At 42.0% G+C, this 18,052-nt stretch overlaps 1 protein-coding gene across 2 annotated transcripts in view; it reads right to left on the reverse strand.

The window, feature by feature from the left end:
- The window catches only part of reep3b (receptor accessory protein 3b), a 37,374-nt gene that overhangs the window by 3,492 nt on the left and 15,830 nt on the right, over positions 1-18,052 (reverse strand). The window contains exons 4-7 of one of the 2 annotated variants that reach the window (XM_061705922.1): positions 14,196-14,316; positions 13,999-14,112; positions 7,055-7,220; positions 860-889 (exon numbers count right to left, since the gene is read on the reverse strand). In XM_061705922.1, coding sequence (XP_061561906.1) covers positions 860-889; positions 7,055-7,220; positions 13,999-14,112; positions 14,196-14,316 — 431 coding nt within the window. The remainder of the gene's footprint in view (positions 1-859; positions 890-7,054; positions 7,221-13,998; positions 14,113-14,195; positions 14,317-18,052) is intronic. The other variant, XM_061705924.1, reaches the window with a different exon arrangement.

Raw genomic sequence — 18,052 nt, forward strand, 5'->3', positions numbered from 1 at the left:
GTGCTGTAGGTGTGACAGAAGAATTTAAGGTGGACGTGGGACTGCATCAGGGATCAGCCCTGAGGCCCTTCCTTTTTGCAGTGGTGATGGATAGGCTGACAGATGAGGTTAGACTGGAATCCCCATGGACCATGATGTTTGCAGATGACATTGTGATCTGCAGTGAAAGCAGGGAGCAGCTGGAGGACCAGTTAGAAAGACGGAGGCATGCACTGGAAAGAAGAGGAATGAAGATTAGCCGAAGTAAAACTGAATATATCTGCATGAATGAGAGGGGTGGTGGGGGAAGAGTGAGGCTACAGGGAGAAGAGATAGCGAGGGTGGAGGACTTTAAATACTTGGGGTCAACCGTGCCGAGCAATGGTGAGTGTGGTCAGGAAGTGAAGAAACGGGTCCAAGCAGGTTGGAACGGGTGGAGGAAGGTGTCAGGTGTGTTATGTGACAGAAGAGTCTCTGCTCGGATGAAGGGCAAAGGTCATAAAACAGTGGTGAGGACAGCCGTGATGCACGGATTGGAGACAGTGGCACTGAAGAGACAACAGGAAGCAGAGCTGGAGGTGGCGGAAATGAAGATGTTGAGGTTCGCTATTGGAGTGACCAGTTTGGAACAAATTAGAAATGAGCTCATCAGAGGGACGGCCAAGGTTTGATGTTTTGGAGGCAAAGTTAGAGAGAGCAGACTTCAATGGTTTGGACACGTCCAGAGGAGAAATAGTGAGTATATTGGAAGAAGGATGATGAGGGCGGAGCTGCCAGGCAAGAGAGCGAGAGGAAGACCAAAGACAAGGTTGATGGACGTCGTGAGGGAAGACATGAGGGCAGTTGGTGTTTGAGAGGAGGATGCAGGAGATAGGCTTACGTGGAAAAGGATGACACGCTGTGGCGACCCCTAACGGGACAAGAAGAAGATACACAAGGTATCTCAATGTGCTTTACATGATTAAAAGCATTAAAAACAAAGAAAAAAAAGCTGATAAACATTGAAAACAAAAGGACCGGTACAATTAAAACAGCGTACAGTGCAAGAAATATTTTAAAGTGGAAATTCTCTAAAAAGCACAGGGGAAAAAAAAGAAGAGTTTTTAACCTGGACTTAAAAACATGCACACCTGGGGCTGAACTTATTCCATTCGTGTGCAGCATAATAGCTAAATGCTGCTTCACCACGTTTGCTTTGGACTCGGTGCTCCACTATTTGACCTGAGTCTTTCGATCTCAGAGCCCAACTGGGTTTATATTCCATGAGCATTTCTTTCATATATTCAGGACCTAAACCGTTTCGTGATTTATAGACCAGTAGCAGAACTTTAAAATCTATTTTGAAGCTAACTGAAAGCCAGTGTAAAGACTTTAGAATTTGAGTAATATGTTCTGACCTCTTTGTTCTGGTCAGAACCCGAGCTGCAGTATTCTGAATGAGCTGCAGCTGTTTAATGCTCTTTTTGGGGAGTCCAGTCAGAAGACCATTACAATAGTCAAGTCTACTTGAGATAAAAGCATGGATGAGCTTCTCCTGGTCTGCTTGACACATGCAAGCCTTCACTCTGGATATGTTCTTCAGATGGTAGAAGGCAGTTTTAGTAATTGATTTGATATGATTGTTGAAAGTAAGGTTGTAATCTATCGGAACACCAAGGTTTCAGACTTGGTCTTTGGTTATTAAAGAGAGTGACTCCAGGTATTTACTAACAGCAATCCTCTTTTATTTATTACCAAAAACAATTATCTCAGTTTTGTTGTGTTTTAATTGAAGAAAATTTTGGCTCATCCAGTTATTTATCTGTTTTAGACAGTGAGACACCTCAATTGAACTGTAGTCATCTGGAGACACTGCTAGATATAACTGTGTGTCATCTGAAAAATTAAAGTTCTGAAGAATTTGACCAAAGGTTAGCATATACATGTTGAACAGGAGGGGTCCAAGAACTGACCCTTGAGGGACCCCATAGGTCATTGCCATTCGATGAGTTTGAACACTTCCAATGGTTACAAAATAACACCTTCCCTCCAGGTAGGACCTGAACCATTTCAGGACTTTTTCATTTAAGTCTTACCCCCGTTTCCAACCTGTTCAGAATTATATTATGATCTACCGTATCAAAAGCCGCAGTGAGGTCCAACAAGACCAGAACTGACACCTTTCCCAAGTAAGTATTCAACCTTATAATATTTAGCACTTTGATAAGAACATATTCTGTACTGTGATGAGTTCGGAAACCTGATTGAAATTTGTCAAAAAGTCCATTGAAGTTCAACAAATTTCTGAATTGATAAAAAATAACTTTCTCAACAATCTTGGTTATGAAAGGGAGATTTGAGATGGGTCTGTAGCTTGCTAACATGGAAGCGTCCAGCGTTCTATTTCTTTAGCAGAGGCTTAATGGCAGCTACTTTAAGAGCTTCAGGAAACTTGCCTGACTGAAGTGAGCAATTGATTATTTGCTGCAAATCACCTAGCACAGACTTGGCAATAGCTTTGAAAAAGTCAGATGCTATTGAGTCAAGACAGCTCGTTGATGGTTTCAGCTGCTGAACCGTTTTCGCTACAGTTTTTGGTCAACTGTATCAAATTCTGGCATGGTAATAAGAGTTTTTCCTGGGTGGCTTCAGATGTAGTATCATTTTGATGATTTGTGCTAATATTTAACCTGATGGATTGTAATCTTTTCACTAAAACAAGCAAATTCATTGCATTTATCTGCTGTTTGGAGTTCTTGAGCTATCTGATTCGGGGGGTTGTGAGCTTGTCAACCACAGCAAACACAGTGCGAGTGTTGTTCAAGTTCTTACTGATGATTTCCGAAAAGTGTTGCTGTCTAGCCCTGACTAACTCTTGGTTAAAATGACAAAGACTGTCTGTAGAGGTCATTGTCAATTTGGAGTTTAGTTTTTCTCCACTTACGTGCTGCTTTCCTACACTTTGATTTAGAGGTCTTTACCATCATTGTGCGCCTCCACGGTGTTCTAGGTCGCCTCAAGATTGTCTTAGTTTTAATAGGAGCGACAGCATTCATAACGTTTGAGATTTTCCAGGTGAAATTATCCAAAGGTTCATCAACTGTCTCACCATTCACAGTTTGTGGCACAGCTTTGGTCTTCATAAACTCAGTAGCGGTATTCTCATGTATGTACCTTTTCTTAATAGACATAGAGGTTGTCTGAACTTTTGGACGAATCTGTAATGTTCAGAAATAGCCATATACTTAATGTCAATTGATAGAATTTCAACATCCTTAGAGATGACCAGGTCTAAGATGTGACCTCGAGTGTGAGTTGGACTCTTAATATGTTGAGAGAGGTCAAATGTGTCGAGTGTAGCAGAAAGTTCTTTAGATTTTCTTTTCCATGTTATTGTCAACATGAATATTAAAGTCTGTTTTGACAAAACAGCTGTAGTCAGTACAAATAACTGACAGCAGTTCTGAAAAATCCTCCATATATTTTCTATTGTATCTTGGAGGCCAATAAATTATTAAAACAATAACCTTTGGGCCATCTTTAACTAAAAAACAGAGCTATTCTCTCGAGATAAAATCACCCAGTATAATTTCTTTACACTGAAATAAAAATAACAGCAATACCCTTTTTCCCTATTCGACGCTTGTTCATAATTAAAATTTAGTGGTGTTGCCTCATTTAAAATGGTATTACAGCTAGTTTCTGTTAACCATGTTTCATTTACTAACAAAAAGTCCAGATCATAGGTTGTAATGATGTCATTAATCAACATTGATTCATTACCCAGTGACCTAATATCAAGCTAATCTTGCAGAGATAACTGGAAACAATGGTTTGATAGAGTCACATTTTATCCTCACTAAGTTTGTAGTTCTACTTTTTTTGTGCCATATTTCTTTGACCAACTTTCTGTCCCTTATAATTACAGGAATGAAAAATGCCTGTTCTCCGTAGGGTCTGACTTATTCTGGAAAAGACCCTGCAGATAGCAGTCAGTTTCGCAGATAAGATTCTTCATGGGTGGAGGAGGGGCCCTTCGCATCTTGGTGGTCGGTGGTTTCATGCGAGGGGGGATGGGAGGAAGAGCTTGGCGTCGTGTCCGTTGGATTCCAATACTGTCTTAATCCCATCCGTCACACCTAACAGGGCCTTTAGGCTAGTAGAGAGTGAGTTTTACGTTGGGCTTTGTTCCAATGGGGCAGGGAGGGATGTGGGAGCTTCAACGTGCTGGTTTATCCCATTTGTTATTCGGTCCGCCGATTGTTTGGATGACGCTGATGAATCCGTCTGCGCCTCGTGTCGCCGTATCACTTGTTCCTCCGATTGTTTGGGAACAACTGCATCTTTTTGTCCTTCAGCCGTGTCAGCCAGGCCAGTGTTTTCTTTTCGGGGTCGCTGAATGACGTACACAGTGAAAAAAATGTTGGCAGCCAACAACTTAATCCCTTGTCTATTGTCTGACACTATTTAGATAGAAACTGTCTGCCTTGTAAAGATGTCTGCGCTCCCAAAAAAACGCAGAAATTGTCAATGAAACTCACGGATAGGGCAGTACACACTTCTTTGAGCCACTTATTTAATTGACTGAGCCTAGAGAAACGTTCATCTCCAAATCGTACAAGTGGGAGAGGTCCACTTCTGAAAATCTCAGCATCCAAACATTGTACTTTTGTTAGGAGATCAATGAAATCTTGCTTCAGTACTTCTGATTGATGCTTGAGAACATCCAGGGCCCCTATGTGTGTAATGACAGATTTCACAGTTGAGTGCTGATTAGTGAGCTCCAGGATTTTTTTTGCGATATCGGACACCATATTATTGGTAAAACACAGTACTTTGGTGGTGATCTCACTGCAAAAACTTTTCACATCCTTGACAGCTCCATCACTAACTTTTAACGTTTGGGGTGCCATTTTTTTCTTGTGTGATTTAGTTTCATACCTTTCAGTGGTGGTGGTGGATGAGCATTCTTGGCCAGGGTCTTGTAAAAGTGGCTCAAATCTATTTGTAAGTCTGATGTCAAAGTTTTGCATTGACTCGCGTCCTTTATTCTCGCCCTTTGCTGTCGCAACCGTCCACGGCCGCTCACTCGGGGCTGAAGCAGCACGCAACGCAGGCCAGCCGGATTCCGCGGTAATCTGCTGGTGTTGTATCCTCCCTTTTAGATGTTGTCCCATATCTTTGGGCTTTGCTCCCAGTAAATTCCAGGGAGAACTGCTGGATGATCCATTCCTGTTTACACAGTCCACAGCCGTCCTCTTTGTTGAGCTCAGTGGCTGTCTGTTAGCAAACTTTTGCTCACCATTTTGAGACATCGGTAGAGTGGTTTCATTCCCTGACTGTCCATTTACATCCAGATACCCTTCAAGACGGTGGATTTTCGTTTCCAGGATTGACATCCTCTGCAGCAGTCCGTGATAGTCCTCAGTGGAAAAGGGAGGCATCTTGATTGCTAGTATTGTTGCTAATAGCAGGCTTAATTAGCAGGCCACGCTCACGCAATGGTGAAAACATTGCAATATGGCAACAACTGACTATCTCCAAAAAAACAGTTCCACAGGTTTAAAAATACAGGGTGATTGACAATTAGCTCCCTATTTTAAAATACTTATAATTTATTCGTATGTTGTTTTGTGTATACACACACACACTGGTCATGACTCCACCATAAGAATGAGATTGGGCAAAAATGGCCTGCATGGCAGAGTTCCAAGACGAAAACCACTGCTGAGCAAAAAGAACATTAACTCATTCAGTGCCAGCCGTCCCAGTTAACATGGGTATTTGACTTCTCAAGCAGTCAGTGGCAGTGAATGTGTTAAGGCTCATCTCAATGTCAGAAGACATGTTGATCATGTTTTGGAAAATACTATCTGACAAGACAAAAGTTAACATTTCTGGAAGGTGTGTGTCTCTTTACATCTGGCGTAAAAGTAACACCGCATTTCAGAAAAATAGCATAATACCAAATGTAAAATATGGTGGTGGTACTGTGATGGTCTGGATCTTCAGGACCTGGAAAACCTATTAATAAATGTAACCATGAATTCTGCTGTCGACCAAAAAATCCTGAAGGAGAATGTTTATTTGTGACCTCAAGATGAAACCAACTTGGGGTCTGCAGCAGGGCAGTGACCCAAAACACACCAGCAAGTCCACTTCTGAATGGCTGAAGAAAAACAAAATGAAGACTTCGGAGTGGCCGAGTCAAAGTCCTGACTTAAATCCTATTGAGATGCTGTGGCATGACATTATAAAGCCGGTTCATGCTCGAAAACCCTGTGGGTGAATTACAACAGTTCTGCAAAGATGAGTGGGCCAAAATTCCTCCACCGTGCTGTAAGAGACTCACTGCAAGTTATCGCAAATGCTTGATTGCAGTTGTTGGTGCTCACGGTAGCCCAACCAGTTATTAGGTTTAGGGGGCAATCACTTTTTCACACAGGTCCATGTAGGTTTGGATTTTTCTCTCCCTTAAGAATAAAAACCATTTAAAAACTGCATTTTGTGTTTACTTGTGTTGTTTTTGACTAATATTTAAAAAATTTTGATGATGGGAAACATTAAAGTGTGACAAAGATCAGGTAGGGGCAAACACGTTTTCACACCACTGTAGTGTCTTGTCATAGTCTAGATGCCATTTTTCAAAAGGGCTGAAATTCATTCAATGCTCTCTAACAAATTCACTTACCTGAACACAGAAGGACACAGCAAAAACACTCTTGTGAAGTTACATCTCCAGTTCTCCATTTCATGACTCATTCGCGCATTGCAGTTCAACAAAATACTGTTCCTTTTGATTGGTAAAGCTCAAATTTACCTTCATAAAAATATTAACAATATTAATAACAATCATAATAATCATCCTCATCATCCGGCTGTGTTTTATTTGTTTTGTAAAAAAATATATATATATATAAAGCGCTAACATAACTTCAACATCAATTACAAAGAACTGGAAAGATTATAATCGGAAGCGACAGATCTTTGTGTTGGCAAAACAGTGAAGGACATGACAATTTTTGTAGTAAGTCTATACAAGTCTTAAACTGAGCTAATCGAAGTATGCGTGAATCGTGTGTGCGCGTTTGTATACCTGCTTCATCAGGTACATCAGCACTCTGAGCTCGTCTGACGGATGGATTGGCAGCATGGGAGCTGTACCGATACAGCTGGTTCTCACCTCTGTCGTCTTGCTGACTGATCTGTGTGAGATCATGCATGCTCAAGCTGCGCAGCTTTTCTGTGATAGCACCCTGACCCTGTGACAGAAAAACCCACAGACCAACACCATTTATATTGTATCAGTCTCTCAGGTTCAGCAAAAACTGCCACTGATGAAGTTAGTGAATTTTATTATCGGGACACATGGGAATTGATTTGATTTGTCATTTGCTGTAATATTTTCTCAAAACCAAGCTTCAGCATATATCATACTTAATGTTTTCCCCATGGTTTAAGCGTTGACAGTACCATTATATGAAAATAAGTTCCAAAATCCACTTGGCATTGATGAATATTTGCCAGCTAATATTACGTTTGGTCTTGAAGTTTAAATGGTGAATACACTCTTCACGTTTCTAATTTAGATTTGACTTAAAGATTAAACTGTACACCTAAAACTACCTGCAACACCATCTATACATAGTGTTGCAAAAAAAGCATTTAGTTCAGCCACCAACTGTGCAAGTTCTCCCACTTAAAAAGATGAGAGAGGCCTGTAATTTTCATCATAGGTATACCACACCTATGAGAGACAAAACGAGAACAAAACAAAAACAAAAAAATCCCCCCCAAAAAAATCACATTGTCTGATTTTAAAAGAATTTATTAGTAAATTATGGTGGAAAATAGTAAGTAGCCCAATGGTTAAGCTCAATGCCTGCCACCTTGGGGGACCTAGGTTCAAGACCATGACTGGACCATCCGTCAACATCCCCCGGACTCACAGCTGTGGTGTCCTTGAGCAAGACACTGATACCCCGAACTGCTCCCCGGGAGCTTCAGCTGCCTCCTGCTCCAGTGTGTCCACTGTGATGGGTGAAATGCAGAGAACAAATTTCGTGTACATTAATGTTAATGACAATAAAGGTGATTCTTCTTCTTTAAGAGGCTCCTCTGCCCTCAACTCGTTACCTGTATTAATGGCATCTGTTTGAACTCATAAAAGACACCTGTCCAAAACCTCAAACAGTCACACATCAAACTCCACTATGGCCAAGACCAAAGAGCTGTCAAAGGACACCATAAACAAAATTGTAGACCTGCACCACGCTGGGAAGACTGAATCTGCAATAGGGAAGCAGCCTGGTGTGAAGAAATCAACTGTGGGAGCAATTATTAGAAAATGGAAGACATAAAGACGAGTGATAATCTCCCTCGATCAGGGGGTCCAGGGAAGATCTCACCCCGTGGGGTCAAAATGATCACAAGAATGGTGAGCAGAAATCCCGGAACCACACTGAGGGACCTAGTGAATGACCTGCAGAGAGCTGGAACCAAAGTAACAAAGGCTACCATCAGAAACACACTACGCCGCCTGGGACTCAAATCCTGCAGTGTCAGACGTGTTTCCCTGTTTAAGCCAGTACATATCCAGGCCCATCTAAAGTTTGCTAGAGAACATTTGGATGATCCAGAAGAGGATTGGGAAAATGTCATATGGTCCGATGAAACCAAAATAGAACTTTTTGGTAAAACCTCAACTTGTAGTGTTTGGAGGAGAAAGAATGCTGAGTTGCATCCAAAGAACACCATATCTACAGTGAAGGATGGGGGTGTAAACATCATGCTTTGGGGCTGTTTTTCTGCGAAGGGACCAAGGATGACTGATCCGCATAAAGGAAAGAATGAATGGGGCCATGTATCGTGAGATTTTGAGTGAAAACCTCCTTCCATCAGCAAGGGCATTGAAGATGGAATGTGGCTGGGTCTGTCAGCATGACAATGATCTCAAACAAACCGCCCGGGCAACAAAGGAGTGGCTTCGCAAGAAGCATTTCAAGGTCCTGGAGCGGCCTAGCCAGTCTCCAGATTTCAACCCCATAGAAAATCTTTGCACGGAGTTGAAAGTCTTGACAGCCCCCCAAACATCACTGCTCTCGAGATCTGCATGGAGGAATGGGCCAAAATACCAGCAACAGTGTGTGAAAACCTTACTTACTGAAAGACTTCCAGAAAATGTTTCACTCTGTCATTGCCAACAAAGGGTATATAACAAAGTACTGAGATGAACTTATTTCCCACTATAATTTGCTTATAAATTCTTGAAAAATTAGACAATGTGATTTTCTGGACCTTTTTCCTTCTCATTCTGTCTCTCATAGGTGAGGTAGACCTCTGATGAAAATTGCAGGCCTCTTTCATCTTTTTAAGTGGGAGAACTTGCACATTTGGTGGCTGAATATATATGTTTTTGCCCCACTATACACTTGATTATGGGGTGTTCACGAAAAACAATGGATTGATGTACTTGGCAACCAGGTAATTGTGAACACTAAGTATATTGACGGGGACACGAGAACAATGGTGGTGTGAAATGGCGGAAACGTTTGGGTCATGCATCTAAGAATTTTATTTTATTTTTTTTTACCTCCCAGAAGAACCTGGTGGAGTAGAAAAGCCCTAAGGGAAAGAAAGAGGTCAGCATAGCGAGACAAGAAACTCAGTCATGAGAGGGTTATCTACAGTAGCTCACAAAAATGAGTACATCGCTTAAAATTTTTTGTAAGTATGTGTTTTCATAACAGTGTAGATTTACTTTTCCCTTAAAATAACGCAACACAGCGTTAAATGTTTAAACCACTGGCAACAAAAGTGTGGACACCCCTAAGTGAAAATCTCCAAATTGGGCCCAAAATGGCAACATTTAGTGTAGCCATCATTACTTTCCAGAAACTCCTTAACCCTCTTCAGGCCTTTTTTTTCAGCTTGTGCAATTAACATTTTCATCTTGTCACATTTGGACAAGTGGATGTTTTAATGGTTGAAAGTCGCCTTTTTTTCCACTGCAATCTCCTCGTGCACATAATAGAGAGCGAGAGAGTGTGAGTGCTAGCGGGCGAGCGTGAGTGAGCGAGACAGCGCGAGAGAGACAGACAGAGAGCGTGTGGTGTGACACTGTCAATTATTGTTATGAGTTCCATTTGAGTTGAAAGCGACCAGCTGCAATATGATTGGCAACCTGCTGGAACATAATTGACTGCTTCTTGCAGATAGGACACGCTGTACCACTAACTGCAAAGATTGCCTGCTTAATTTGTCGTTTTCATTTCAGTCATTATTGCAAACACAGTCGTGTGCAAAGGTTTTAACAAATGTATCTGTCTAACCCCTGTTTATAGCATAGACATATGAAGATACTGTATGTGCCAAGTTAAAAAGCTCAGACTCCCTTAAAGAGGATTGTTTTGGAAAACAAACTGTCATTAAAATGAAGTGCAATGATTGCAGTAGTCATGATTTATCCATGTTCTATTTTGGGCCTATGATTTTAAATCGGTAAATTGGTTTGCAAAGTAGTGTGAATAATCATAAACGATACTTTTATATGGTGGTGGTACACTCATGCAATCATTTTTAAATGTATGTCAATCATGTGCTAGTGGTACTGCTCAAAACGAAGTGGTTTCCCAGAGTCAGGCGCCCTCACTATAAGAACTGGCCCCCCTGAGCCGGACAAGTGATCAAATAAAAGTAAAGACTTAGTTATTTATTTATTTATTTTTTAATTGAATGTACCCGTTTTGCCTGCTACTGCTTGTTGCGGCCAAACTTGTTCACAGGAACATAATTTGCAAACATCACATCTCGAGTCACTGTCGATCGAAACTATGGTATGCCATGGTGCTGTACGTCCTCAAAAAAATGCTGTGACCAAATGGTGTGCTAGTGCGAGCAACTTTTTCAGTTGGTCGCACCAGTGATACTCGTCCAGACGTTAGTGCAGAGCCCCACTGGCGCTCAATAAGCTTTAGCCCTGGAGACATGCTTGACCAGTCCGTCACTTTTATTCTCAGCTTCTTTGTCATGGAATACTGCCCTGTCCAAAGGGAGGGGAACATGCTCTGCTTCAGCATGTCACAGTAGATGTTGGCATTCATAGTTCTCTCAACGAACTGTAGCTCCTCAGAGATGGAGGTATTCATGCAGCGCCAGATAATGACACTCCCACAACAATGCTTGACTGAAAGCAAGAAACACTGGACTCCCCACCTGGTTGCTGCCGCATACTGTACACTTGACACGATCTAAAGTTTAAACCAGTAAGTGTATCTCATCAGACCACGGGACATGGTTCCAGTAGTCCTTGTACTTAAGTCTGCTTGTCTTCAGAAAACCGTTTGCAGGCTTTATAGTACGCTTTACACGATCAGGATTTTTGGGGCCGATCACAGATCAGCGAGTTTTAAAAAAAAAAAAAACGATAAGCGAACACAAGATGGAGCAATGTGTCTATTTAAATTACTTGTTCATTTACTGTATATTCTTGCGTACTGTACACTGAGTATCTTCAAAAGTATTCTCTATTCAAGTCATGTATTCTAATCAGTCAGGTCAAACCAACATTACAACATGACAGAAATAATGAGTGCTAACTTACTGTAATTAAATTACTTCACACTCACGTTTTTCCCCATATTGTTCTTATAATCCACACGATGGGATCCATTGTTGTTGTCGACGCAAGATGGGGCGAGGTTCACCTCTTTGTGAACAAGTACGTGACAAAATAGTCAAACAGTTTAAGGACAATGTTCCTCAACGTACAATTGCAAGGAATTTAGGGATTTCATCATCTTAAATTCCTAAATTCCTTGCAATTGTACGTATAGGAACACTGTCCTTAAACTGTTTGACTATTTTCTCACGCACTTGTTCACAAAGAGGTGAACCTCATCCTATCTTTGCTTGTGAAGGACTGAGCAATTCAGGGAAGGTCCTTTTCTACCCAATCATGGCCCCCACCTGTTACCAATTAGCCTGTTCACACGTGGGATGTTCCAAACAGGTGTTTGACGAGCATTCTTCAACTTTCTCAGTCTTTTATTCCACCTGTCCCAGCTTTTTGGAACATGTTGCAGCCATAAAGTTAAGTCTAAGTTTATGATTAATGGCTAAAAACAATAAAGTTGATCAGTTTGAACATTAAATATCTTGTCTTTGTAGTGTATTCAATTAAATATAGGTTGAACATGATTTGCAAATCATTGTATTTTGTTTTTATTTATGTTTAACACGACGTACCAACTTCATTGGAATTGGGGTTGTACAAGACCACTGATAATCTCCCCTGATCTGGGGCTGCACGCAAGATCTCACACCGTGGGGTCAAAATGATCACAAGAACAGTGAGCAAAAATCCCGGAACCACATGGAGGGACCTAGTGAATGACCCGCAGAAAGCTGGGACCAAAGTAACAAAGGCTACCATCAATAACACACTACACCGCCAGGGATTCAAATCCTGCAGTGCCAGACGTGTGTCCCCCTGCTTAAGCCAGTCCATGTCCAGGCCCGTCTGAAGTTTGCTAGAGAGCATTTGGATGATCCAGAAGACGACTCGGAGAATGTCATAAGGTAAGAGGAAACCAAAATAGAACTTTTTCGTAAAAAGTCAACTTGTCGTGTTTGGAGGAGAAAGAATGCTGAGTTGCATCCAAAGAACGTCATACCTACTGTGAAACTTGGGAGTGTAAACATCAAAGAGACCAGGACGACTGCTCCGTGAAAAGGAAAGAATGAATGGGGCCATGTATCGTGAGATTTTGAGTGAAAACCTCGTTCCATCAGCAATGGCAATTGAAGATGAAACGTGGCTGGGTCTTTCAGCATGACAATGATCCCAATCACACCGCCCGGGCAACAAAGGAGTGGCTTCGTAAGAAGCATTTCAAGGTCCTGGAGTGGCCAAGCCAGTCTCCAGATCTCCACCCCATAGAAAATCTTTGGAGGGAGTTGAAAGTCTGCGTTGCCCACCAACACCCCCAAAACATAACTGCTCTAGAGGAGAACTGCATGGAGGAATGGACCAAAATCCCAGCAACAGTGTGTGAAAACTTACAGAAGAATTACAGAAAAAGTTTGACCTGTCTTTTCCAACAAAGGGTCTATAACATAGTATAGAGATGAACTTTTGTTATTGACCAAATACTTATTTTACATTTACTCCGTTACATTTACTCAAGTAACATTTTCCATAAACTGTACTTGCCAGAGTACTTTAAATCCACCATACTTTTTACTTTTACTTGAGTGTTTATGTGACGAAGGATCAATACCTTTACTCCGTTACAATGATCGACATGCCGTTCGCTACTTTCATTTATTCTCTCTCGTGTGCGCGTCTATTTTTAGACTTCATCTTCGACTTCCGCATCGGGTGCCCGTTGTGCCAATCAAATGGGATCACGAATGTCATTTGACTTCAATTCACCAATCAGACGACAGTCACAGGCAGTCACATGACCGCACACGTAGCATTCGCAAGCCAATCAATATGGCTCATTTTGAGAAAAAAAAACAGCCGCGGGATTGTGTTTAAAGATAAAAAAAACAACAGCTTTGTCATGCAGCTCTTCAATTGTGACTGCCCAAACTTGGATATTTCAGCCCACTTCTAACTTGAGAAAACACCTCACGGTAAGTTGAAGATGTTTCTATTGTTGTTTTGACAGTGGATATGTCAATATTAGCCTATGCCTATCCCACACACCATGACTAAATCTGTGCAGCAAACAGCTTCTTCATCAAGTCATTTAAGTGAATAAAGCAAATAATGTTTCTGTAAGGCCCAATGTTGGTTTTTGGGCAGTTAAAAGATTGAAATGGTGGCAGGTGTGTGTCAACTCCCATATATTATTTTTGATGTTCCTGCTCTGATTTAAAAAAATAAAATAAAATTTTTTAAAAATCAGAAGTTATTCACGTTACACTTTACTTGAGTAGTTTTTTTTCATTGAGTACTTGACTATTCAGTGAATATTTGAATGACCACTTTTTACTTGAGTCATATTATTCAAATAAGGTTTCAATACTTGCCTTGACAGCTGCAGTGACAGCAGCAGTGGCTGCAATGCTGAGGCCCTGCTTGCCAAAGTTCACCATGGTCTCATAACTTTTTTCCTTGGCCTGCACAATATACTCATCTATTTCCTAGAGGGAGAGAATCAAAAGGACAGTTCAATCAAGTAAAAGGCATTTCAACTTTTGAAAATCTCATTCACAGTGGATCTCACCCTCTCCCTGGAAGACAGCAGCGGGTGCAGACATTTCCTGTAAATGAGACTTGCTCCTCTGGTGTAAGGGGATAGGAGCCAGACTACAAATGCTACCTTCAGTTCATAGTACAAGGGAAACCTGGAAATAGACAAAACACATACCGACACACAAATCAAGAATGTGATACTCCGAATTTGTACGGACGGTCACTCAGAACCTGCCAATAATAGCTGGTTATGAGGTTTCATTAAATAATAATTTTTTGATAGTCCTGATTTTTGTGCCACTGAAATTCAATGATTCCCCGTATTTGTTGCTAATAATTTTTCACCTGTAAACAGGAAGACATTTTGCAATATGTGCCAGCAGCATTGTTTTGTAGCTGAATGAATTTTCTTTCCTGTTGTAGTTTCGGAAACGGCTTTGGTTGTAGGATTACAAATCTAACTTGAATATGTGCAGAGATTTTCTACATGATATTATGGATTGCAGAATGTTTCAAATAGGTGTTTTTTGTTAGCCCCATTTATTATTAGCCACCCACCTCCATATGAACTCGGTCAAGGAATTAGGATGGACTCTCTGTATATTCTCCATGTCCCACCGAACTCTCTGGGATCATCAGTACTGCATGAGCGACGCCTGCTGGTGCTTAAGAGTCACTGCAAGCTTATTGGTCATGACTGCAATATTTAGCGCGTTAAATTTCTACTTTCATACAATACAAACCTACATGAATATTCTTAATGTATGCTTTGATTTATGTTTCATTAGTGTGTTCATTTTACAGGTCTGGTTTCAAGACTACCGCTTCTTAATTTGAAGCCAAACAGTACGAAATGATGATATTGACCAATAAGTAGTTGATTTGCCAAGACTAAAGTTTAAAAATCGTTTTATATGCTTGATCTTTGCGTGAGACAGTTTCAAAGTTGGGAATCGTTTATTTGAACATGTACTGAGATTCATGTGCTTAGGGCGTGACACACAGATAGAACAAAATTTAACATGGAAACCGAGTCCATGCGTTGTGGTCTTTTCCCCCTGCCTCAGACATCCTTTCTTTTCTGGCTTTTGCTCTCTCTCCTCTTCCAGCTAACATCTCTTCAGCTACTGCGCTTGGCTCTGGACAAAATCCCCTCCCTCTTCTTCCTTTGTTTGTCACCACGTGGCGCGCGCTATGTCCGGACCACGAAGAATTCCAGGTCCGATGAGAAGCCTTGCTGCCTCATCTCTTTCTCCCAGCCAGGATTTGTTCGTGGTGCCTCAGTAGAACCACTCCTGGCATTACCACAAGGTGCGCCCGCAGTCTAGCGCAAGAGTGTGGCCCACAATGAGTCCAAACGGCAGGAAAAGTTACGAGCGCGCCCGCGTGAACAACAACTTTGTTTTTGTTGTCCCTTTTGTTTAGTTTTTGTGCATCTTCTTCAACTAAACCTGCCTCCTTTTCGCCTGAGACAACTGAGAAAGACCATCTACTGACCAGGTGATCTACGATCGTTAGTAAAACATTGTAGTGATTACAAGAAAATACAAATTGGTGCATTGTAACTTGGGGTTAGGTTAGCGATCTCACACGAGTCCCGCTTTATTCTCTCAGTGTGCTGCAACACATTTCACGCTCGCGAGTTCAGTCATTCGCCCTATATCTTGTTCTTTACGTACGTTTGCCTGTAATTTTTGTAGTAAAGTCCCTCTGCATTTTTCCCTAAATTCCCCTGTAGGTCGTATTAAAATTTCTCGAAAATTCCACTTCCTGTTGTATAGTGTTTGTGTTTTAGTGCAAGTTAACCACTAACCACTCGATAACTACTATTTCTATTAATGTAGCAAGCCTTCTACAACCCCAATTCCAATGAAGTTCGGATGTTGTTAAATAAAAACAGAATACAAAGATTTGCAAATCATGTTCAACCTATATTGAATTGAATACAAATACAAGATATTTAATGTTCAAACTGATAAACTTTATTGGTTTTAGCAAATAATCATTAACTTAGAATTTTATGGTTGCAACACGTTCCAAAAAAGCTGGGACAGGGTCATGTTTATACCACTGTGTTACATCACCTTTTATATTCAAAGAACATTTAGGAATTGAGGACACTAATTGTTGAAGCTTTGTAGGTGGAATTCTTTCCCATTCTTGCTTGATGTACAGCTTCAGCTGTTCAACGGCCCAGGGTCTCCGTTGTTGTATTTTACGCTTCATAATGCGCCACACATTGTCAATGGGAAACAGGTCTGGACGGCAGGCAGGCCAGTCTAGTAGCCGCACTCTTTTACTACGAAGCCACGCTGTTGTAACACGTGCAGAATGTGGTTTGGCATTGTCTTGCTGAAATAAGCAGGGGCGTCCATGAAAAAGACGTTGCTTGGATGGCAGCATATGTTTCTCCAAAACTGTATGTACCTTTCAGCATTAATTACCCATGCCATTGGCACTAACACAGCACCATACCATCACAGATGCTGGCTTTTCAACTTTGCGTCCATAACAGTCCAGATGGTTCTTTTCCTCTTTGGCCCGGAGGACACGACGTCCACAATTTCCAAAAACTATTTGAAATGTGGACTCGTCGGACAACAGAACACTTTGCATCAGTCCATCTGAGATGAGCTCGGGCCCAGAGAAGCCGGCGCCGTTTCTGAGTGTTGTTGATAAATGGCTTTTGCTTTGCATCGTCGAGTTTCAAGTTCCACTTGCGGATGTAGCGCCGAACTGTATTTACTGACATTGGTTTTCTGAAGGGTCCCTGAGCCCATTTGGTGATATCCTTTGATATGCTTTTTGATGCACTGCCACCTGAGGGATCGATGGTCACGGGCATTCAATGTTGGTTTTTGGCCTTGCCACTTACATGCAGTGATTTCTCCAGATTCTTTGGGATGTGGGGGTGGTGGTGGGGGGGGTTGATACGACATGACAAGCTGAATGCCAACAGGGGCATTCAGGCAAGAGAGCGGGGATGGAAAAGAAATTGGGAGGGAATAGAATAACAAAAGCCATCACTACATGAGCACCGCCACACTCTTGTCCCGCGACATACAGGACAAGAGTGGTGAGGGAGAGGCAAAAAGAGAGGGGAGAAAAGCTAGGGAGGGAATGGCATGTCACGCTTGGGTAGTCACCAATCATTGTCTCCATTGCAGCAAATAAGCAACAATATGTATCACAAGGACGAGTAGCGCTACCTGCTAAGACAGACACCGGATTAAGTGCTTCAAGGGTACAGTAGGAATTTTCACTGGAATTTGTCTGAGACCGCGTTACCACGAAGAGTAAGTCACGAAAATGAGCGCGGCTGGGGCTGGTGTTGGCAGTGCCACAAAGCTTTTTAACTGCAGCCCCTGCAGTTATAAACGCAGCTCCTTCGCTAGTCACATACTTCCTTCTTCCGTCAACACTACGGCAGCCTTGGATGGACGTAGAGCAAATCTCACAACAGTAACTACCTACGAACAATAGAAAGAGCAGGTACTGTCATATAAAAATTATACAGCGGTTGAAATAAGTATTTAACATATCACCAAGCCACCCCGCTTACAGCTAATTCCGACAACTAACCCCCCACACCGATCATAGCCCAGTGACCAGAATAGGGCCAGAAGGTGGTCCCGACCGAGGCGGGAGGCACTGACACCCACTATGAGCCCCAAGTCAACCAGGGACCCCACACAGCCCAAGGGAGAGAAGGGCGACGACCACGGCGGCGCACCCCGGGGAAGAGGAGGGCACAGGGCCCTAAGCGGAGACCAGGATGAGACCCCCAGGGCATGTACCTGCCTTGAGACCTTCAAGTTCCTGGGAATTACAGTCTCTCGGGACCTGAAGTGGGCGACCAACATCAACTCAGTCCTCAAAAAGGCCCAG

Source organism: Phycodurus eques, chromosome 19 (genome assembly GCF_024500275.1).
Source record: "Phycodurus eques isolate BA_2022a chromosome 19, UOR_Pequ_1.1, whole genome shotgun sequence".
Lineage (NCBI taxonomy): Eukaryota > Metazoa > Chordata > Actinopteri > Syngnathiformes > Syngnathidae > Phycodurus > Phycodurus eques.